This window comes from Mastomys coucha, unplaced genomic scaffold (assembly GCF_008632895.1).
Source record: "Mastomys coucha isolate ucsf_1 unplaced genomic scaffold, UCSF_Mcou_1 pScaffold23, whole genome shotgun sequence".
NCBI lineage: Eukaryota > Metazoa > Chordata > Mammalia > Rodentia > Muridae > Mastomys > Mastomys coucha.
The window spans coordinates 88,271,438-88,296,229 of NW_022196906.1; the positions used below are offsets into that span (position 1 = coordinate 88,271,438).

The following is a 24,792-nucleotide window of genomic DNA, read 5'->3' on the forward strand; positions in this document are numbered from 1 at the left end:
GTGATGTCTAACGGCTCTCTCGTGAGGACTCCTGAGTAGACATGGTCCCAGGAAAAAGAGGAAGCACAGGTGAGATAGGTCTGACCTAACGCTTTCAGACAGTGGTTCTCAACCTTCCTGATGCCGAGACCCTTTAACACCTCATGTCCCTCAGGTTGTGGTGACCCCCAACCAGAAATGTATTTCATTGTTATTTCATAACTGTAATTTTGCTACTGTATGAATTGTAATGTAAATATCTGATACTCGACCACGTTGAGGGGTCACAACCACTGCTCTAGAGTCTAGATCTTAGTCACATTGTCTAGTCCAGGAGTACACAAAGAGAGCCTTTAAGACACGTGCAGACAAATGAGTCTTCCTATTAGACAGGAGCCACTCATTCAACAACAGCCACACTGAAGAGAACTCTCCGAAGTTCCACAATCAGTCAACAGAACCTTTTGACAATGTCTCCTCAGATGATATCGGGCAGAGTAAATCTAACTAATTTATGATATCAGAAGGTAAGGTTTTTTTTTAGCATGCAGAGTATGGAGGAATGTTAGAAACAAAAAGGCCTTGGAGATAGAAACCTGCATCTAGAATTACAGCTGCCTGACGTAGATAAGCCAAGACACCTCAAAATAGCTCAGCTTCCATGTTCTCATCTGTGAAATGGGTTTGACATTTCATCTTCAGAACCCAGTACATCTCTCAGAATGAGTGACGTAGTGATGGGTCACAGCAGTGCAAGATTGGCATCTCAGTTTTCGTGTGGGTGCTCAGTGAAATGTTACCCAGAGTACACCACCATGTCTCTGGGAGTGAAGAGCAAAGGCCAAGAAGACATCTCTTCCATTTTTTTCCTCTGTGCTGGATTTTTGTATTTCTAAGGGGTGTTTGATCACTTACAAGCTGGTACTGAGTTTAGATAGCCTAGGAGGGAGGGAGTTGAGGGTTGTTTTCTTGCTGAAGCTTCCCAGGTATTCAGTGTGTCCAAAAAAATCCCTGCAAAACATATTCAACCTTCTTTGGGAATAAATTACTTATGATGTAGAGAGGCACATAAGGATGTGCTCTTAGTGGAAGATGTTTCCCTTTCAGTGCTAGAAACTGGAATTATGTGGGTGAAATGGTGACTAAGACAGGACACCAGGAGGATGTGACTGAGGCCACTCCTGTGCCGGAAGCATCTCTGTTAGTCTCCCTTACATGAAAAACTGTCTGAAAGAGGCACACACAGTAAGCTAGGCTAAAAATCACCCATAGTCCCCGTTCCTGATTGAAGGACGGCTTATGGGGATCAAAGACCTATAGCTGATTGGCCCTGAAATTGCCTCCTGGGCAAACAGCCAACCTATGACCATCTCGATTCTCCAGTAACCTCTAGACTTGGTGTCACCTCTAAGCTAAACTGTCACAGTTCCCATGGGCTTGATGAACTGATGCTGAGGAAGCTAGCAGAGCAGAATACCCTAAGCCCAGTTTTCCAGCGGAAAACTGATGTATGCAATCGTTTTATGTCAACTTGACATAAACCAAGGCCATCTGAGAGAAGGCCTTGAATTCTTAATTAAGAAGTTAATTTCTCCATAAGGTTGTAGCCTGTAGGATATTATCTTAACTAGTGACTGATGGAAGAGGGCCCAGACCATTGTAGGTGATTCCATCCCTGGACTGGTGGTCCTGGATTCTATAAGAGAGCAGACTGAACAAGGTATGAGGAGCTAGCCAATAAGCAACAGTCCTTCATGGCCTCTGTATCAGCTCCTGCCTCCAGGTTCCTGCTATGACTGAGTTCCTGTCTTGACTTCCTCCAGTGATGGACTGCGATCTGGAAGTAGAAGTCAAATTAACCCTTTCCTCCCCAACTTGCGTTGGTCATTGTGTTCCAGCACAACAATGACATCTATAACTAGAATGATGCACCATAGGGCTCTGGTGAAAGCTGGGGGCATAGGTGACCTGCCTAGCTGCTCATTGGTACAGGAGTATGGCGTCCATGGGTGCCTCATTGGGCTTGTGAGAGGGGACTAGGCTTAGTTAGCAGCGTCTGCTGCATCCACCTCCTCTCCTGAAGTATTAATTAGATGAGCAGAGTTCAAATTGAGCATGTACAAGGGAAAATAGGTCTGACAGTGGCTTCACAGTTCCAAGGTGAAAACTGAGTCCTAGAGAGGCTCTTCTGAATGTGAGCCTACCTGAGATGAGGCCATGTGTAGTTCATTCCATTTTGACAGGTTTGATTCCCAAAAGTCATTCTCTCTTCTTTTCAACTGAGTAAACATATACTGAGCCACAATCTAGACACAGGGAGGAATGGAGGTGAGGCAGATTGATGAGGCATCCCTGTAATCCTGGAAAAGCTCCTGATTTAATGGAGAAAGCAGAGCAAGTCAGTCACTGCTTAGAGTATACAAGAAACCATACTACCAGGAGACGCCAAAGGCTACAGACACCCAGAGAAGAAGCTCTCTGGATGGAGAGGTCAGATAGACCCACAGCAGAGCCACCTCTGAGATCCACTTCAGAGAGGAGAGAGGAGAAAAGCACACAAGAGGGAGATTTGCAAATGATAGTGTGAAACCAACCCCTGCATGTGAGGGATTTGAGCATCCTAATGGTGAGTGGGTCTTAGGTATGAAATGAGTGGTATGTGTATATGGGTGTGTGTATGTGTGTGTGTGTGTGTGAGAGAGAGAGAGATAGAGACAGAGACAGAGACAGAGAGACAAAGAGACAGAGAGAGAGAGACAGAGAGAGAGAAAGAGAGACAGAGACAGAGAAAAACAGAAACAGAAAAACAGAGACAGAGGCAGAGATGATAGATAGATAGATAGATAGATAGATAGATAGATAGATAGATAGATAGAGAGGTGAAGATGAGGATTTTTGTAGGACAGTTTTAGAAACCAAATGAGTTCTTTGCAAATTGTCAAGTATATAGCAGATACTGGATTCAAGAATTCTCACATCTCATTTCATTGTACTTCACAACAGTTCATACTTTTTTTTTTCTTTTTGGCTAAGTTTATTTTAACATAAGCAAAGGCAATGGATAAATGCTAGAAAAATGCTTTTTCATTTTCAAATGTGCTTTTCCACAATTTGGAAATATATTTTAAACTTTGGAGTGGGATAAAATAGAGAAAATGAAGACCAATTCTCTACATGTCTTTTATTTGGGAAACACTTTAAATTTTTGTCAACAGCTAAAAAACGTGAGCATTACAGCTTTCCAACCAAGAAAAAAGTAAAACATAATTAGAAACACTTGAGCCATGAAAAATGAGCTATGCATGGTGATGCATACCTATAATCCCAGCACCAGAGGGGCTGGGCCTGGAAGATTGTGAATTCAAGGTCATTTCAGACTGTACAGTAAAAACTAGGATAATAAAATAAAATTAGGAATGACTAACCAAGTTAAAAGAAAAAGTTTTCTTTTCCAGAGAAACTTTATTTAGATTTTTGTTTTCTGTTATTGTTAGCTTAAATATTCTCTTATGTGAGACCATATTTACACATTTCTAAGTTTATATTTCTTTTCTTTTTCTTTTTGCTTTTTTTTTCTGTTGTTGTTTTGTTTGAGGCAGGGTTTCTCTGTGTAGCCCTGGCTGTACTAGAACTCACTCTATAGACAAATATGGTCTCCAACTCAGAGATCCACTTGCTTCTGCCTCCTGAGTGCTGGAGTCAAAGATATGCACCACCACTACCTGGCTTTATTTTTGTTCTCTTTCTTATTTTTCTCTTTGCTAATTTAATAGCATGACAATACAACCTTCATACAACCTTCACAAAAGTGCTATACCTGCTGTGTGAACACATCTGACTTTACTTTTGTCTTCTTTGGCAGATGACGTTTGACCCAGAAATCTTCTTCAATGTTTTGCTGCCTCCCATAATATTTCATGCAGGATACAGTCTGAAGAAGGTAAAGCTAAGCACCATTCCCCTCTCTTATCCTTAAATAGAAAATTTGGCCAATACCATGAAAAGTAGTTATAGTTTATGGGATTTCCTACATGGTAAGAACAGTGTTGTGTAGGTTACAAAATAAATGTTCAACCCTGACATTCGTGGAATTCTTTTAAATCTATTAGACCTGTACCCAGGGCTTACTGGGACACAATAATGAATTCTGTAGCTTGTCTAAAGTGAAATGCATTGTAAATGTAAAATGTATGCTAGATATTAAAGTCTAAGCATTTTAAAAACAGTCTGCAAATCATCTCAATAATATCTTATACCGATTTCATAAAGAAACCATAGAATTGATACTACCCTATGTCAAACAAAACATTAACAAACTCCATTTTGCCTTCTAAAGTTTATTTAATGTGGCCCTTGTAAAGAGAAATTAAAGCTTTAAACCTGTGCTGACTAGGAAGAAAAGTTATGGGCCTAAGAATCCATCACAAACTGGCCACATAGGCCTGGGAAAGAGCAAACAAGTTGTTAGATATCATAAGAGCTGGCAGGTCAAGAAGACATAAAACTATAAACATAGAGGAAAACATGTCTAGGCAAACAAGGACATGTCCAAGGCCTAGGCCTGCAAAGACGTGCCTGGCAGACACTAAGTAATGGACCATCTGGTCCTCTCAGATATGGTTTAAGGTCAGATGCTCTGTTGACTCAGATTAACACCAACCTTAGGAATTTTCCACTCTGTTCTGTACGTAATAGTTAATATTTGCATCATGTATGACCACACTGATCCCTTTGTTCCCTCAGACCCTTTTTTCCTATAAAAACCCCTAACTTTCAAGCCTCGTGGTCGGCTCCCCTATCTACTGTGTGAGATAGGTGTGGTGCTGAACCAGGGCGTCCTGAAATCAAAATATACCTCTTGTAATTACATCAAGATGTGGTCTCTCGTGATTCCTTGGGTGTACGTCCTCCCGAGATTTGAGTGGGGGTCTCCCCCAGGGGTCTTTCACCCTCTAGGAGGTCTGTAAATGTCCAATGTGACCTGCGTTACCTGACCATTGAACAGTGTTGTCCTAGATGACCGTGTGCCAAGAGCTCACATACTAGCTCACACTGGGCTTAAGTCAGGCAGACTGTGATCCTTCACACCGAGAGCCACAGTTTCAGCAGCTGAGCTATCGCCACACAGTGTTCAAGCACTGGCTGACTGTCCCTGTCACAGACCAATAATTCACTCAAGCGGGTAGTACTGCATCACAGAGTGAGGCAGAGGGAGCATGCTGTTCTTCTGATGCCCAGCTACCACCTTGGAGACTGCCAGTGCTCACCTCTGCCTCCCTGTGGCTCAGCTAATCCAGCAGTCAGGCAGCTTATTCATTACAGACCTGGAGGGTTTTGTTGGTGGTGGTTTTGGCTTTTTTTTTGTTTTGATTTGTTTTGTGGACTCCAGGCTCCCTCTTGCTGTCAGAGGTGGCTGCTCAGCTCTCCCTAAAACTCTAGAAGGGAGTATTCCCAACTAAGAAGCATTTGAAAGGATTTAGAAGATTAGATTCCTGCAGGTCATCCTTCCTCATAGCCTACCTAAGTAGTAGACATCATTTCATGTTTCACGCATGAAGTATTTATTTAGTTTAGGATTTTGATCTCTGATTGCGTCACATTCAGAAGATGCACAAAGAAGAAAACTCGGAACATTTCTTGAAAGCCAGATGCCATTCAAATTTCTTAGAATAACATTTGAAAAGTTAAAGGTGTTATGTTTGCAAAAACCCTTCTTGATAACTGTGTCTCCATTAGTTGTCCCAGAGTCCTGGCTACTCATTGGCCAGCCTATTCCCCCTTCTGGGGTCTAGCTGCGTCTGTGGGTTATCTGTCTCTTGCCTATCATCTTCTAGATCTTTTTTTTTTTTCATTGCTTTTCTCCTCTTTCTTTGTGGAGCAATCACTTACGAAGCTTCATGCCCAGGCACACCAAATCCCAGACATGAAGTCCAAAGATTTACTAAATATTGAGAGAAAGGGAGGCTATGGGCAGCTTGGCTTATTCAGATGTACTCTATGAAATATTTTCTGTTTCTCCCCAGAGACACTTTTTTCAAAACTTGGGATCCATTTTAACGTATGCCTTCTTGGGAACAGCCATCTCCTGTGTGGTCATAGGGTAAGTGACATTCAGAACCTTGGCTGTAGGTGTCTGGAGAGTGGCGATCAGAGATGCGATCTCAGACTTCTCGATGCTTACTCTTTGGACTAAGTATGTGTCTGTGCATGGGTGTGTTTTTCCTAGTACATCACACTTAGGTTTGTTTTGCTTGATCTATGTTTTAGCTGTTTTGTTGTATTATCAACATCTAACATGTTGGGAAAGCTTTCTGCCACTGAGCACCAACCCCAGACCAGGTACATCATATTTTTATAGATTTTTCTAGCCCTGGTCCAACATTTCTATGTCTTCTGGCAAACATAAGGTGCAGGGGGCTGCCCCAGCCTTTAGGGGAGTGGCTGGTGGGACACAGCATCGGATGAAGGTCAAAGACTGATGATCCCTGGCCTCATAATCTTATTATTTGTGCTTTAATGAGCACTGGTTTCTTCTGTAACTCTTTCTTACTATTTTGTGCTAGTAAGTGCTAGGTTCCTTTCTGTGTAGCTCAAGGACCTCTCAGACCAGGGTGAGGCTTAGAGCTCATTAACTCTTCGTGAACCAGAGAGAAAAGAATAGTGAACCGCTTCACATAACTCGTGCCAATAACTCAACTCATTTGTGAGCCAAAGAGAAAAGGTCTTTTCACAGACAATACGTATAGACTCACACAAATTTATACACACACACGTATACATAAACACACACACACAAACACACATACAAACACTCTGGTTTGGCCTGACCATCTGTCTCATCAACTCCACAAGTGTTCATGCATATTTTATGCATATATACACAGATACATAGACAATATATATATATATATGCATGTATATACACAAACACATATACACACATGCACATGTACACACATATACACATATACATTTAAATTTGGTGGTTTAGGCAGAACCTCCCAAGCCACACATATATACATTTGGTAGGTGGATGGGACAGAGCCCCAGATACTACACTTTATTCCTTCTGTCTGGCCTTCTTATACCTTCTAAGGCAAAAGTTCTTTAGAAAATTACCTCATAGGTAAAATAGTACACAAAGGAGGAATTACAGAAGAATGTCCATAGTAAGTTCAAAGCAGTGTTTCATTCCATAAGATCATTGTAAGTTTAAAGCAACAGTTTCACATGGCCTTGCTTTATCATAGTGCCCACCTATGGCCTGCCTCATCCTTGGACCTGACCTAGAATGAACATTTTTCCTTAATCACAAATTTGTCCTGAGCCCATTTCTCTTTTTAGAGTAATTGTGAAAGCTCATGGTATTAATTATTATGCAGCCATATTGTTCTATGAGGAATGGACACATTTTATTCTTGATTCTAACTTTATTATATCTTTCTGGAAAAAATTATAACCATTCCTTAAAACTTTCTTCCCAAAAATTATTTGACTCAAATCAGAAATTGTATAAAGTCATTATCAGGAATTATGAAACCAACTTGTCTATACAGCATTACTACATGATGGTACATCTTTGTTAATCTGAAGAAAATCTGCCCAATAGGGTGGCCTGATGCCCAGGAATCCTTAGATTATGTAATAATGACAGGAAAAGGCATATCAGCTACAAGAAACAATCCTGAGATGAAGTTTCTTAAGACCTTGCCTCTCAGAGCTCACCCACCAAAGGCCATGCAAAAAAAAAAAAAACAGTGGGCCACCTCCAGGAAAGTCACCCAGCAGCCTTAGCCTCTCCTACAGAATAAGGCTTCAGGAAAGCAAACTGCCACTGGATGGCTAGATGTTCTCTGTCAGTTTGAACTTCTGATTTAGGGTGTGTGGATCATTTGGTCTGAGTTATGAGAAGCAGATCACATTCTCATTTAGCTTGAATAATGTATATGGTCTCAATGTATTTTCCCATCATCTTTGTAGAGCCTTACCTATATCTGACAAAAATATAATAGAAGCTATATGCTGAGGGTTTTCTTCTAAAGGAAAGTTTGTAAGTGGGGAGTTTGAAACAGATAGCTTCAACTATCAGCAGGATTGTATATGGCTTGGGTGGCTTTGTAGTCGATGAGCTGTAGAATGTGAGGCTTTTTTTTCCCCTCAATATATTTACTGGTTATGCTGCTGGCCCAAAGATGAACTACAGAGACTCTGGCATGCAGCTCACCGTAAAGCAAAATGAGGTCCAACATGGCAAAAATTGTTCTATCTACTCCAGCAGGAAAGCCACACTGCAGAAAGATGCAGCTGCTGTGGCTGTCATGATGCATCTGTCTTAAACTGTGTGACACAGCCTGCTTTACTTCTGATATTTTTTTAACTGCCTCAGCTATTGTCACTCCAACCAAGAAAGTAACACTGAACATAGACGCCAGTCATGCCTCCAGCCCTTCTCTTATGTGGTGTTCAGTGTGTGCCAGACAAAGCTGATGTGGTGTCTGGGTTCTATGCAAACCCCAAAGCAGGGAGATTTCTGTATCAAACACTTGTTTAGCTGAGGTTAAAATGACTGAGCTATCGTCTGTGAAAATGCACTGCATGGTTAAGGTGGTGAAGCACTTGCAGGTGAGGGCTTGAATGAGTGAAAACTCACCACAGGCTCTCGAGTGGTCACTGGACTGTGTGTGACCTGACAAATTCAGCATGCCTGGCCCTTCACAAAGCTGTTTTGTGAGGCCTTCATAACCTGTGTGTTAGCGCAGGAGCTCAATATGCAAATTTTGAACCTGGCAAGGGCCTTAAAGATCTATGTCAGTAAACCTGTTCATGCTGAAGAGGTCTTGAAAGACTAACTGATTAGGCTAGTGTAAGCATCGGTGAGAAGCAGGACCACACAGAGCACAGAAGCTTAGCTTCTCATCCAATAGATCATGCTCTCAAATGCCCTACATCCCTGTGTGCTGTGCCATATACACAGAGGGTTATACAGGGCTTCTTGACAAGCATTAACTGGTTCATAGCAAACACCAATTTTAGCAGTTTTGTACTATGTGGATCTGAATTTTATAATGGATAAAATTTCCAGACAGCTAGGCAGTATTTAATTACAATATAATTAGTGTTCATTAATAACCTGTTTCCTTTGTACATCTAATTTTAAGTGCATTTATATATATATTTATATTATATACTTTAGTTCTTAAATATATTTGTAATATATTTACATTTAAATATATTTATATTATATATTTTACTTCTTAAAAATATTTATTATTTCTTAAATCTGAAATATTTGATAAAAAGTATAGGGAACTATACATGATGTGTATGAAATAGCCTTTTCCAGAATATTTCAATTTAAGAGACATGGTTATTTTCATTCATTAGAATCAGGAATTTATTTTTGGTGGGGAGAATGTTATCTAAGGAGTGCAGGGTATCTGAGGTTAGCCTGGAATCTGCTATGGAGAAAACCCTGGCCTCAAACTTGCCATAATCCTCCTGCCTCTACCTTCCAAGAGCTGAGATTTGGGGTGTATATCACTGCACTCAGCTTCTTTTAATTGATGTTGTGTGTAGAACCAGACATTTAAATAGTGATTTGAGAAAAAGAAGAGTTCTGAGAAAATCTTCAGAATGCCTTTGTTCAAACTGTTTACAATATGAGCCATAAAATTGTTCATGCTGATTTCCTTTAATTTTTTAAGATTTTGTACACAAGTACTGCATATCATTTATACCTCTCCCCCCACCTCTCTTTGTGTCCCATCACTCTCTCTTAAATTCATGACCTCTTCTTCCATAAGTATTGTTTCCTATATGTTCGTACACATATATAGATACAGCCTGCTGAGTCCATTAGTGTTGCTCATATGTGTGTGTGTTTAGGACTGACCACTGGTGATTGAATAACCTACCAGGGGCTTCTCCACAGAGGAGACTGAATCACTGTCTTCTCTATCAATTGCTTGTAGCTTTTCACCTAGAGGTGGGGCCTATGAGAGGTCCCCCATTCTTGCTGGCATGTTAGCTAGTATTGTCGTTGTATAGGGCTTATTTTAGTGACCATATTTTTGAGATTTCATGAGTGTGGGGCTTCATAAAACACAGAAGATGCCCTGCTCTTCTGGATCTTACAATCTTTTTACCCCATTTTCTACAAACCTTCCTGAGCCTCAAGTGTAGAAGATGTGTTGTAGATTTATTTGTTGGGCCTGAGCATCTCATAATCACAGTCTCAACATTTTGACCAGTTGTGGATTGCTGTAATGGTCTTCATCTGCTATTAAAAAAAAGAAAAAAGAAAAGCTTTTTTTTGATGAGGAATGAGAGCTAAGCTTACCTATGGGTGTAAGGATAAATATTTGTAAGTATTTAGAATGCAGTTAGAAGTCAGGTTGGTTTAGAAAAGTGGTTTAGGAAAGAGGAACAGATTCTCTTTTAGGGACCATGACATCATCAGCCATGCCGAGTCAACCTGCTTTACAGTACCTGACAATCATTCTCTCCAATTGAGTGTGCCTTAAGTCCAATGAGAAAATTGTTAGTTACTCCCAAGATATAAATACCACTATTGCAGCCTTGACCTCTCTTGCCATCCTGGTCACTGTTACGGGTCAAAGCTTTACAGATATTCAAGGCTATTGATTACTTTTCCCCCTTGGCATCTTGCATAGCACCTTTTGGTACTATAAGAGCTACATTTTAGAAAGAAGTCTTCCACATTGGATTCAGCAGAATCATCCAAGTCCTGTGTCTGACATATGTGGTATCTTTAGTCATAGGACCTTACCTTCAATTCTTGGAGGCAACAAGAAGACAGTATAATACGTATATTATTTGTGGAATATCTCTTGGACTCCCTTGACCAATAACTCAAAAAAGAAGTTTCTCATGTCATATATATATACACACATATACACACATATACATTGTCTTAAGTGTTCATTAATATATGAAAAAAAGCACACCTTTTATAAAAAGCACACCTAGTATGCTTTTTTAAATTATATTTTGTTTGTTTGGTGTGTGTGTGTGTGTGTGTGTGTGTGTGTGTGTGTGTGTGTGCGCGTGTGCGTGTGTATAGACTCTCTTGTACCATGTTATTCATGGTGGGCTTCAGAGGAAAATATATGATTATCCAGTTCTTTCTACCCCATATCTTATTCTACCGTGTGACTTTCAGGAATTGCACTGAAGTTATTAGCTCGATGGCAAGCATTTTTATTTACCGAGTCATCTTGCTGGCCCACTGGAGCAGGCTAGAAGGAAGACTGAGTCCTTTACTTTTTTAATGTTCCTGGACTCTTGATAATTCACCCAGGAAAACCTGTATTTATAAATATGATGTTGTTTCCATTATCCATGCCAACACTGCTCAGGACTGACTTCCCCACAGGAGTTCTCAGTATACACAGACTATTAAGCTGCTCGGCAGCCTGGTCTAGGAGGCACAACCCTGAAGTGGGCTTCTTGGGTGCTTGTTGCTGCCCTCTGAGTGGACATGTCTACTCCCCTGGGGACTGTTAGATGTACTGATATGGCGAGTTCAAGAAGCACCCCTAAATACCGATTCCTTTATCCTAAAAAGGGGGCATGTTGTTCATTTAGAAGCCAAATGGTTGGCAGCTCAGACGTAGACACTGAGAAATAATCATCTCTTTAAGCTCTAACCCTAGGAACAGAATAAAATTGAGATGAGCCCTCAACTTGGGAAACAGAGACCCTGAGGTCATGCTCAAAGACGTCAGGGAGGAATGAAGCTCTTTATGTTAGTCATGAGCTTTTATAGGCTAGAGCCTTTCCAGATTCCACCATTTCATCAGACCCTCTAGGGAGCTACAATCTGTAAGAAAGAAAGAAAAAAAAAGAAACTCCAGTTTTTTAAAGCCTGGGCAAAAACCACTGTGACAGTGAGAGTTTCATGTATCTCTGTATTTAGTTAGGACTGAAGGCTTCTTTAGAATGCACTGAGAGCAGTTATAAAGTCTGGAGCTGCGTGTACTGTCATTTTTAGATTGTGCTGTAAGGTAGCAACAATAAAGTAGTTATTATGCATTTTGTTCCAGGACTTGATGGCCATCTGTCCTATCTACTGAAGAGTGGAAGTGCTGAGCTGTATGTAAATCTAAAATGGCCACTCAGGTTTTTACAAAATAACACCAAAATTCTTTTTCCAAAGTGATGTTACCAGTTTTATTTTATTTTATTTTATTTTTACCCCCTTAATGTTTAGCAGTCGGTAGGTACAAAATGAAAGTGCATCTCTATTTGTGTCTTCCATATTATTGAATTGGTTATACTTTAATAATTCCCCTTTCCATCTGAGTTGTTTGACCCTCTTTGCACAAACTTTTAGAGTGCTTTTTATATGGCACATATTTATCCATATTCACTTAGCAACATAGTTTGTAAGTCTTGGGGTGTGTAGTGTGTTCTTATGGGGTTAACAGTTCTGTACTCATTTAATAAGCCCTTTTGTCCGAGAACCCCCAAAGGAGTTTCTTCTCAATTGCTGTAAAGTCTTGCTATTTGTAGTGACTCTATTTTAGAGACCAGCTTTGGGTTTGGTGGACAGTAGATTTCTAGTTAAGATTTTATCTCAAATGTATAGCCAGTTTTGATAATACCACTTATTGCTAGTTTTGCATTTCTTCAGAAATTTCCTCTGGGTATTGTGGTTTCTATTTCTTGGCTCTCTGTTCTCTTGGAATGATCTATAATTTATGTCCATGATGACACACCTAACTACTGATTAGCCTTAGTTTTCTTAAGTTTTAATGTTTTATACAGGAAGACTCAGGATATATTATTCTTTAGGAATCATTAGTTCTTTATTTGTTCCTAGAAATTTACTACAATATATCCACGAGTAGATAAATATTTTATGTTTGTAAAAATCATTTTTGTTTTTTTTATAATTGTATATCTTATACTTATGATTTCTTTAGGAGCCCCCTTGGGCATGCACAGGAGGGAGCATACGTAAGGGGATTTGTAGCTTCAGTGACCACCACAGTGGAAACTTTCATACAACTTAGACCCCATCAACAGGAAAACAGGCAAGCACATTCACACAATACAAAAGCCCCCAGCAGCAAGAGTAATAGCATCATCTATGACAGTGCAGATAAATCTTAGAAATATTACATAAAATAAACATATCCATTATGCCATCGCTCTTCACAACTGACCAACACTGAACACTATTAAAATACATGTATGTGGACGTGAAGACATGTGCACACATGTGTACTAAGTAAGGGGAGGACTGAGAACCGAGAATTTGGTGCCTTGATTCATGTTTAGGGGGAGGGGAAGAGAGCCATCCAGAAAGACTCACAGGAGAGTTAGATACATCACAGATAAGGTACTGACTCATAGGCTGGGTGTTCTTATATTTTCCTTGGGAGGCCTATTTCTAGAATAGTATCATGATGTATAACTTGCATACATCTTTCATATAACCTCTTGCATGTATTGATTACATTATAAAGAACACAAGAAGGGCAAGTGGAAGGAGCTGCTTAACAGCGTTATAGAATTCTGCTTCATTACCCTGCAGTTCATTTTTAATCCTGGAGAAATCTTCTTTCAGTGTTTTTCTCTGTGTGTTTTAATGAGAACAATTTGAATTGACAGGCAGCAGTAGAGAGACACAGTGCCAAGGGAGGGTCTGCCAGTAGCCCCAGAGTCATTCTTGTAAGCCCCCAAGCCCCGGTGTTTTCCTTCTTTCTTCTGTTCACACTTCTCTCCATTTTCCCTTCTCCAGGCCCTTTCTTCCCAACCATCTTTTTATTTATTTTTTATCTCTTGTGACCCCCCTGTACTCTTCTGAGTTTTTCTCCTTCTGGCACTTTGAATGTTGTAGCTCAGGGAGACATGTTGGGCCAAGCTAAGGCCCAGGCCTCCCATCTGCATTCATTTATTCTGGGTTCTGAGCTGGCTGGGGTAGCTGTCACTAGTATATGTGTAGGGCTCAAATGGGTAGTTTTTAGTTCTCACAAAGTTATTCCTGTGACCTTGACCCTTTGAACACTTGATTGGGATTAGGGGATCTAATTAAAATGGACCCTGTCCCATGTCTGATGATTGTGACTTGGTTGTACTCAGAGTACAAGTGTTGGTCTGAGTAGAGCATCAGAAACACATAGGGGACTAAAGAGGCATCTAGGGACATGACTGCTCAAGTGAGATCTTAAACGATTCCACGGAGAACCAAGCAGAGACCCAGAGGTGGATCTCTTCTCACACAAGATGGGGTAGAGCAGAGGCCGGCAGCAAGTCAGAGCTTTCATGATGCCTGTTGTTCAAGGAGGCCAGAGGAGCCCATAAGTAACTAAAGATAAAGATGGTGGGGAGGCATTGCTAGCCCAGGTCTTGAAACCTGCATTCTGGAGTTTCAATGTGACTCTGTAGGGCGGTAACACTTTGAAGGAGCCACTTTTTTTTTCCTGGTTAGGCAGAAATATGAAGACAATAAGAAAGCCAAAAAGAACAGACAGGAAATAGTAGAGTTTTGATCCTGGAGGCTGTTTAGTAGGGTTTGCCTAGGAGCTATGTGGGTGATGAATTGGATAGGGTATGCTGATGTTTGGATGAAGGGCAATACAAGTTCTGGCTTCAACCTTTACTCACTGTGGATTTGACTGTCCCATGCATCCCGGCCTGAACCTCTCACACTAGTTCTCCTCATCCTTACCTTAAGCTTCCTGCTAGGCTGACCTTAGTTGTTGAGCCTCTTGCTTTTCATGAGTCAGTAACTAAATTGCTCCAGTGAGAGCAAAAGTAGTTGAAATAGGAGAGCTATGCATCCCATCATTGTCAAACAGGGTAAGTTACAGAAGTGACCTCAGCTAGCTTTGTGTGGATCTTTTGAGCACTTAGCTTTAACTTGACTGCTCTGTTTTTTGTTGTCTCGTTTTAAGCCCACAGTGATCAGTACAGAGAGACGTTTCTATTCTTAGCTCCCTTTTTAAGGACAGGTACCTAAGGCTCCAATTGTTTAGTGACTTTTATGAAATGTCACTGATTCCAGAGTATGCCAAGCCCACACTGGCAACTGAAATTATATCCTTGGAGTGCCAACACATCAGATGCACCAGCAGTAGGTTAGGTATGTACAGTCTCGGGTCGTACTGCAGACCTCTGGAACCCCTATCTGTATCTTAACCAGAGGCCTAGACAATCCTCGCTGATACTACAATGTGCCACATTCCCAAATTAGCAGAGCAATGTAATAATTATTTTTAGGATTTATCAAATGCAGACCCAAAGTATGGAAATAATTTCAACCAACATTTAATCTATATAATTTAGAAATCAACTAATTTTCTGATTGATAGTTGAGAGCTTTATATGACAAATGTCTAGGCCAAATACTGTATGTTTATTATACAGAAGATAATTGGTAGAACACTGTTAGCTTGCTACGGAGGAATATCACAGTGAAAAACCTTCAGTGTTCTGGTCCAAGGATTTTAGCACTTCAGGTGTGGGAAGTGCTCAACCTGATTTAGCAATTACATTCCGATGTCATTAAATTAAAATGGTCCCAATAAAAGGACTAGGAGTCAATCTTAACTACAGCTCTGAGAGGTTTTACTGGCCTATTTCACTCTCGCCTGCTAATCCTCACTGCATGAGAGGCAGGTGGAAAGTTCATTTTCCATGGGCACCCCATGTGATCAACGGAATAATGACTACTGGTGGTGATGTCATTGCTCAGTGTTGATGAGTAAGTGCACTCTTGGAGGTCATTGCTACATGACAGGTATTTCAGGTCTGTGTTTCTAAATGACTCTTAGCCACTCTGCCTTTTGGTTACATACTCTGCCTTTAAAATGTAAGGGTGATTTTGTTCTCTTTGCAAGTTCTAGTACTTTGTGAAACTATTAATCATTTTGGTTTCCTTGGTGTACTAAGGATACCATGCCATTTATCTTCTCCCAAGCAAATTCTATAACATAAAGAAATATTAAGTATAAAGCTGGGTGTGGTAGCCTGTATTTTAGAACTTATGAAGAGTGGGGGACCAGGAGTTCAGGATCATCATATGGATGTCAAAGGCCAGCATGGCCACTTGAGATCTTCTCTCAAAAAACAAAAGAAAAACAAAAAACAAAAAACCCAAACAACCCAAAGAGAATTATGAAGTACAGCAATGATAGTAGCTTGCAGCATTAAGCATTTCATGTGTGCCAATCATTGTCTTTCTTAGTGAAGGATCAATTCACTGGATCCTTCCAGATGTCCATTAAAATAAGACTGCATGTATGTATTTCAGTAAAATGTCCCAAATTTGCTATATCAAAAACAGTTTTCTAATTTTTGTTATAATAACAAAGAACTTACAAAGTATTTTGAGAAATCTTCTAATTCATTGTATAGACTTGTAACACACATTTAGTTAATTTATAATAGAAACTTTAGGAATCTCAAGAAGGAATATCCACATAGAACCTATAATGCAGACCCTAACGTCAACTATGAGCTTTAGTCAGTAATAATGTATCAGCGTCAGGTTGAAATGGACTGCCCAAGATGTGAGACTAGACTGAGGGCATGTGATCATATTTAGAATAATTCCTGATCTACTCTTCTATAAATCTGAAAAAAAGTCTGTTAATTTAGAATAGAATTTCCACATTATAAATATTTTATATGATCCCGTTGATAATAAACAGATTGTAACAGATATTTCCCATGGCACCTCCTGTCCTGTACTGGTTGAACATTGCTTCTCTTTTAGGTTCATAAACTCCTCAAAGTCATAAGGCTTGCTGTAGCCAAAACAGCTGTCCAGTGGTCTTTTCCTACTTCTTCTGTATCTTGGCACTTGGCCTTCTGAGACGAGCACTAGAAGTGGGGCTCTAAGGATGCTGGAAAAGTCTTGATCTGGTTAGCCTCACATCTGCAATGGTCCTCTTCTCTTATGGGTGTGATGCTTGCACCATAACCCACACCTAACTTTAGTTCCTCTATGTTAAGGAGTGGGTATTAGCTCTCTCAAGGCTTTTGCTTCTTCTCTTTAAGTATCCAAACTGTACTGACAGAGCCAAGAGATTTGCCCGAGACTTAGTCTATTATATTGGCGACCTTCCATTAACTGTAATTCAGGCCATGTTTTTACAGGTCATATCTTCATTACATTTTTTTTTGTGCCATGTAACATGACAACAGTCCTTCCTTCTACACCGCCTGTTAGTAATTGCTTCTGCGTCTCTCTGCCAGTTCTCCTTCCAAGCTTACTTATTCCTATTGATTTCTTATAACTTAGCATTCCATCACCCAATGCCCTTCTTCCTGGGCAAACCTCTGGCTTCTTCCACAACAAGATAAATTGCTTACATGATTGTGAAGATGTTGCTGTTAATTTGCAGCAAAACAGTAGCCATTGTAGGTTGCAGATTTAAGGCCTCCACAGAAACCAATGACCTGATTATTTCACACTGCACTGCACAGAGCTAAATACAATTAGAGCCTTATCCCAGAGGAGAGGAATTAGGAGTGCAGAAAGAGAGGAAACATTATCCTAGGAGAAAGGAGTGTACGGGGAAACTCATTTGGAAGAGTGTGAGTATTTACTGTGCATGGCTCAGGCTTTAGGGAGTAATTTCACTTCTGGCTTCTCTGTGTCTAAGGAGAGGCAATTCGGTAAAAGGTTAGAAATACGGTAAAAGGTACTGTTTTCATAACCTTCTGCCCAGTGTTTTTACATAGCTCATCATATCTTCATTTTATAGTGATAAGGAGACTGTCAGGGGCAGCATCCATCTACTATATGGATACAAACACCAAGGCTCGATTACTTCCCCAAATGTTGTGGATATTTGTCGAAGGATAACTATTTGCTCAGATCTCTGGCTCTTGCAAATGTTTTTCAAGTGGTTAAGGATCTACCCCCACTTTTGAAATCTGTTCTTCAAGTCAGTCAACAAAACAACAACAACAACAACAACAACAACAATACACATTGAGACATATGAGACATGTGATAAATAGCATAATCACATATCCAGTATATGCACCCATATTCAGCTTTACGCACACAACGCTTTCAATCTCAATGAGATTTTAATCCATTTTTTTTCAGTTGCTTATCACACAAGCTAGGATTTAAAATTTTCCTCAAAGATGTCTATCAGTAGATGATAATAAATGCCACCGCATTCAGAGCCTGGAGGTAAAACTTCATGTTACTAAAAGTCTAGCCCCGGTAATGGCACCCTGGTCTCAAATATTTCAAAAACCGAATTTAAGTTCTCTAGAGGAACTTGCATACACAGAGCATGCAGGTTGGCTAGCGTTGACTTGCTCAATTCCAGCCCACATTACACGTTTCAGGAGCTGTGTCTCTAAGTTCTTAGACTCAACTCATCTACTGCTTCCACTGACCTGCAGTTTAGCTTGGCCACTTCCATTGAGTTTGTGGGGAAGGAGAAATTGGTTTTCCTGTTGGAAAAAAAATACAAGTCACCCCAAATGTTTTTCTCCTATTCCTTCTAAATTTAACTAATTTTCCATCTATCATATTAGGAAAATACAACCACTTTTAAAGTATCTGCTTATATGGTTGCCAAATAATTTCCACCCACCCCCTTTTCCTCCCTCTAGGCTTCCAGTAGAATAAGTTACAAGGAATATGCTTAGCTAGCACAATATCCTTCCAAAACACATGCTCCGATTCCATTCTTTCCATGTTGAAAATTTCCTATATTCAGGAAGAACTGAAACATTATTTTTTTGTTTTAAATTTCCATAAAATTAAAAAGACATAGTCTAAGGAGTTGCTCCTAGTTATTTTTTGAATAGTGTTAATAGTCTTCATATGGTGTAATTATGCCCACTTGTCAAAGCCATGTTAGAATCATTCTGGAAGGGGATGTGTTAGGATCCTACTGGAAGGGGACCAGCACTTAGCTCAGTGTCACCTGCCTGGTGGGTGGGTTGAGAACTCTCATACTCAGGGGACTCACTATAAAACTGAACATCAGCATCTAGGAATGTTCACAAGGATTTGGAAAGAATAATCTTTTGCCTATTAAGTCTGACAAAAATTAGATCATTTTACTTAATACAAAAATGTTAACTATGTGATCTAAACATATATGACTATATGACCAATAGTCATAGAAATGTGTGAATCTGAGGCAGGAGGATGGATCGATCACTATGAATTTAAGGCCATCTGGGCTACATAGTAAGTTTAACATCAGCTTTGTGACATAACAAGACTCTGTCTCAAAACCACCCTGAAGCCAAACACCTTTTATTCAGAATGCCATTTTTGTGCAATAATTTATAGATAATATTAGCTGCATTAATTAGTTAATCCTTCTCTCAGAGCTCGAAAATGGCATAGGAAGGTTGACTCAAAGGCTCCTCTTTATGAGGTCATTCACAAAGAAAAAAAAAGATACAGAAACATTTTTTTAGATAATAGTTTAGAAAACAGCTTTTGGTTTTAAGCTGAATGATAGTCAAGAAATTGATAATTTCTCAAGATAAATTTTAACTTCTTCAAACATCATTAAAAATTACCTAAAATATATTTTAAAGAAATGGTATTTTTTCAAAAAATATTTTAAAAAATGATTTTATTTTGTGTAATTGTATTTTCCCCATGTGTATGTCTGTGCACCACTTGCATGCCTTGTAACCATGGAGACCAGAAGAGGGCACTGGATCCTTAGAACTGGTGGTGTATTCCCATGAGCCATAGTATGGGCTCTGGCAATTGAACCCAGGTCCTCTGAGAGATCAGCAAACGTTTAGCCAATGAGCTGGGGTGCAGCTCAAGCTCTTTTTTTTTTTTTTTTTGACTACAACAGACTCCTGGATAAACGTTTTGATTCCAATTTTCTTTTACTGAACTGAGAAGGAGGAGGCTCTGGACACTTAACTGATTTCCTCCATAACTTGATTTTTTTCCCAGTTGATTGTGTTCTTGAGGCAGCTGAATTTCAAGAAACTCTGATTGTGTTTGTGTTGAAATGAAAAGGTTATTTTCCAGAAATAGCCAGAAGGGCTAGGTTCCAGGCATGACCTCAATTTTGTGTATCTTTTACCCTAACTATGGTGAGTTCTTTGTCTCTATGAAGATAAATTCCACACTAAGAATAGTACCCTGAAGTGAGTTTGCAGAGTTCTTATGGTGAGAAGTCTTAAATTGTACAACCTCTCTCAAATAAGAAACATGTGTTGGGATACATTCTCCTCCATTGAAACAATGTTCCTAGCTTAGCTATACAAACAAAGCTGGCATTCCTGATGGATGGGAAATAAAGTACTGCTTGTGATGTTATAGGGTAAAAATATTCTGATCCAGAAAAAATACCCTTTTATAAATTCTGATTTTTTGACATCAAATACTATTTGAATCTTCTGTTCTGATTTATAGTTTAATCTCTTTTTTTTTTCACTAGTAAGACAGCTTCTAAAAACCCACCAGCTTGTAAAGAACTTAATTGGGAAAAGTAACTTTTAGGTTAAGTGAAAGGTTTCCTGATTTCTTTGTTTAAGGGAGCAGGACAGAGAAGATCACAAATTGTACTCCTTGGACTTCGAGAATTGACTATAGAATGCCTTAGAATTTGCTTTCAGTGTCTCCCCCTGTTTTGTTTAGATTTAATGATTTTTGTGCAGTGGTCACTACTCTGCTGTATAAGTCCACTAAATCAGAATCAAGAGATACTAAACAAGTGCTAGAGATAAATTTTTTACACAAAATTTAACTCGAAGAGATGGGTGATGATTTTACCCAAGGATGGATAATGACAGAGTATTAGAAATCCTGTCCCTAACTTAAGCCAACACACATTTGTAGAAAGCAATAGAAAATTGGTCTGGTGCTCCTAGACTTCAGATTTAAAGAGCAGATATTTAAATCTCGAGGGTGATGGATTTTGCTTGGAATATGTAGGAACGTTACATTTTCTCAGTATTCCAAGGATTTGCATACAAACTAGATTCATAGCACAACAGAAGCTGGTAAATCTAGAATATACTTTTATGTCTCTAAACATGCTCAGAGTCCGAGCTGATTTTGAATGTGCTGAGACATCTTCATGTGTTATTCCAAATTCAGGTCTCAAAACCGTTTCAAGGTTCTCACTGCTTTGCCTGCTGAGGGGACAAGGTGGCTCTTTTAAAGGCCTGTTTTAACAAGCAGGTGTGAGATGTCATTTTTGGCAAAATTACTTGTGGATTTCAGAGTCAGCCAAACCCTAAACATGAAGGATGGAGTTTGGGTTATATTAAAATGGATGTTGAGAAGGCGGGGACAACTGTCACCATGAGGGAAGCTGAGTTTCCTCTCTAAAAAACGTAAAAAATGAGACAACCGTGCAAGGTAAATGGCCAGACCTTCAGGGCTGAAAAGCCATCAGCTTTTGCAGCCTGCCCTCTGGTGGGAAACTTTATAAATAGCAATCTCAATAGTTCTAAATTTATTTGATAAAACTTTCTGTGTAATCAAGCTTCAGCTTTTGGCAAGTATCAATTAATCCAAACACCAAATTTTATCCACAAATGATAAATGACTCAGTGAGCTTGAAAGAAGTGAATTATTCATTATCAAGTTCTCCAGTGTTTCAGGGAAGGTATTAATTATTGACTACCTACTAAGTGCTGGGACTACATAAAGCATCATTTCATTAAATTCCATCAACTCTGAGTTTAGCCTTAGACATCTCTCCTTCATTATCCCTGTGGCTTTAGCATCTTCCCAGGGGAGCTGAAATCCATCTACACACAGCAGACAGTTGCTTACATAGGCACTAAGTACATCTTTTTTCATCCTTCTTTAAAGAGGAACCTCTGAGGAGCAGTACCAGCAGGGCTGGGCTCCTCCTTGTCAAAAGAGGGTCCTGAGATTGGGATCCATCACAAAGTCAGCACTGAGAATGGAAGCAGGCCTGTAAAGAGAATAGTCACAATGTGTCAGGTGACAGAGAGTGGGCATAAAACCACAAGGGCCACCTGTAGTGACTCACTCCTTGCAATAAGGCTCCACTTTCTTCCCCTTCTCCTTCCTCCCCCCTCCTCCTCCTCCTCTTCCTCCTCCCCCTCCTCCTCTCCCCTCCTCCTCCTCTTCCTTCTTCTTCTTCATTATTTTATATGTTTTCATCCCAAATGTTGTCCTTCCCCTTCCATCCCCCCTCAGAGTCCTTCCCCCAACCTCCTCCCCTTCACCTCTGAGAGGGTGCCTCACCCATATCTCCCTATCCTTGAGGCACATCTTCTCCCACTGAGACCAGACAAGGCAGTCCTATGCTACCTATGTCCAGGGGCCTCAGACTAGCCAGTGTATGCTCTTTAGTTGGTGCCTCAGACTCTGGGAGTCCCCAGGGGTCCAGTTGAGTTGACACTATTGACAGATGCAGGTACTCATAGCCAAACAGACTCTGGGAGTCCCCAGGGGTCCAGTTGAGTTGACACTGTTGACAGATGCAGATACTCATAGCCAAGTATTGGATACAGGATGAGGACCCTTATGGAAGGGTTAAAAGAACTGAAGGAGATGGCAACCCCATAAGAAGCTCTACCTTCTAAAGCAGCAGTTCTCAACCTGTGGGTCACAACTCCCACAAGGGTCACATATCAACTATCATGCATAGCAGATATTTACATTAGAATTCATAACAGTAGCAAAGTTACAGTTATAAAGTGACAATAAAATAATTTTATGGTTGGGGATCACCACATGAGGAACTGTGTTAGAGGGTCACAGCATTAGGAAGGCTGAAAACCATTGTCTTAAAGGAGCTACAACCTTTTCCAGCAGTGCTGGACAGCAGCTGAAGTCCCAGTGTTCAAACATATACATCTACGAGAGATATTTCACAACAAGTTGCTATACCAGTGAGGTAGTTGAGTAGCTGGGGAGGAAGCTGAGAAGTCCCAGAAGGGCTGGAAGTATACTGGAGCATTTAAACCAAGCTTCTGGGATACTGTCAGATCAATCCAAAAGGCTCAGCTTGGGCATCTTCAATAGAATATATACATATATATATATATATATATATAGTAGTATACACATCTAATATATATGATGTCACTACAATTACAGTTAAGCTTCTGGACTTGCTTTTTGAAAGAATATTACTTGTTTCCTTGTTTTAATATACGTAACACGATGCACCTAATCAGAGAAGAACAAACACACATCAACAATTATATATGTGATATAGACGATCATACTTCACATATGTGAATCCATTCAGGGCTCACACTCCACAAAATAGATAATACCTTCCTCTCAATTTTCAATGGCAAGACAGAGACCCAGAAAGAAGAGAGACCTTGCTGGAGGTCATATGGCAATTGTGAAGAGCAGGGATCTATTCCATCAGCAGGCTTCGGCACTGTGTGTAATTACAGTCCATACACAATGCAACTTGCAAGTCCCTGGCTCAACTTCCAAAACAAAGCCACCTCAAGTATCAGTGAAGGCTCCTCTCAAATGCCTGCTCAAAAACTCCTGTAAGCACAGTCACAACCCTAAACAGCTGGGTTTTGCCAAGTTCAACTCTGACTTCTTGTCTCAGTCAGGGCATTTATTCTTGTGAAGAGATGCAATGGCCACAGCATACCTTATAAAGGTAAACATTTAATTGGGACTGGCTTACAGTTTCAGAGGTTTAATCTGCTATTGTCAGAGGTGGGAAGCATAGCATTGTGTAGGCAGATACGGTGCTAGAAAGGAGATGGAAGTTCTAAATCTGGTTGGCAGTCATTAGGAAGAGATGTTGAACCACTGAGCCTGGGCTTGAGTTTCTGAGACCTCAAATCCCATCCCTTAGTGACTTACCTCCTCCAACAAACACATACCCATTTCAATACGGCTACACCTCCTAATAGTGCCAATCCCTATGGACTAAGCACTCAAACACATGAGTTGATGGGGGCCATTCTTATTCAAACCACCACACTACTGTGCAGACTTATATTGTGACCATCCTAGAAGAAATGAAGATACTCTAAAAAGATATGTGTTCCCACTCTTTGCCTATAGATCCTGAGAAATGGAGCTTTCCCATCAAAAAGGAAAAAGCTAGGCCCTGGCACCAGCCAGACGGGGGCTTGCCTCCCAATGAGGATTTCACAAAGTTCTGACTCATCAGCTACCCTGCAGGAAGGACCATGGTGGTGGGTGAGACCATGTCTTGGTAGAGCTTTTCAGTTAAGCATGCCATGCCTCTTGCCTTCTATTTAAACTTAAACTTCCTATCAGTACCCTAGGACAATAGACATGGGAACTACTGAGCAGTTCATTTGCCACTCTTCCCATTATGGACACATTAAATAAATCTCTCTGTTTTTCACCGTTACTTCTCCATTTCATTGGCTGGTCAGGACAGGTGACTGAGCCTCACTTGTGAGGGAAAGGAGGGTCCAGGCTCTGACCCTGACAACTCCTTTAACAATGTGGCAATTACATCAGAGCACAAGGAGAACAAGAAGTCTACTAGTTGATTGGTAATTTATTGAGGCCCAAAGCCCCAGAGGAGTGTTGCCCGTGTGCTTTTTCTTTTTCATATTGTCTATATCCAACAGTAAGGCTTAAAGAGACATGTTTGAATAGCCAGTCAGAGTGTGCTTGTGATGGCTCCTCTTCCTTGTCAACTTGATTGGATCGAGATGCACACTCAGGCTTTAGTAAAACACACTGCTGGGTGTGTCTGGGTGTTTCCAGGGAGAGCTAGCTAAGGGGAAAGACTCATGTAGTGAGATCTAAATAGACCAGCAAACCTCAACCTTCCTAATACATGGCCCTTTAATGCAGCTCCTCATGTTGTGGTGACCCACAACCAT

At 40.2% G+C, this 24,792-nt stretch overlaps 1 protein-coding gene across 1 annotated transcript in view; it reads left to right on the forward strand.

Annotated features, from left to right (window-relative positions):
* The window catches only part of Slc9a9 (solute carrier family 9 member A9), a 544,400-nt gene that overhangs the window by 36,809 nt on the left and 482,799 nt on the right, over positions 1-24,792 (forward strand). The window contains exons 3-4 of the mRNA XM_031346346.1: positions 3,842-3,919; positions 6,003-6,079. Of these exons, the coding sequence (XP_031202206.1) occupies positions 3,842-3,919; positions 6,003-6,079 (155 nt within the window). The remainder of the gene's footprint in view (positions 1-3,841; positions 3,920-6,002; positions 6,080-24,792) is intronic.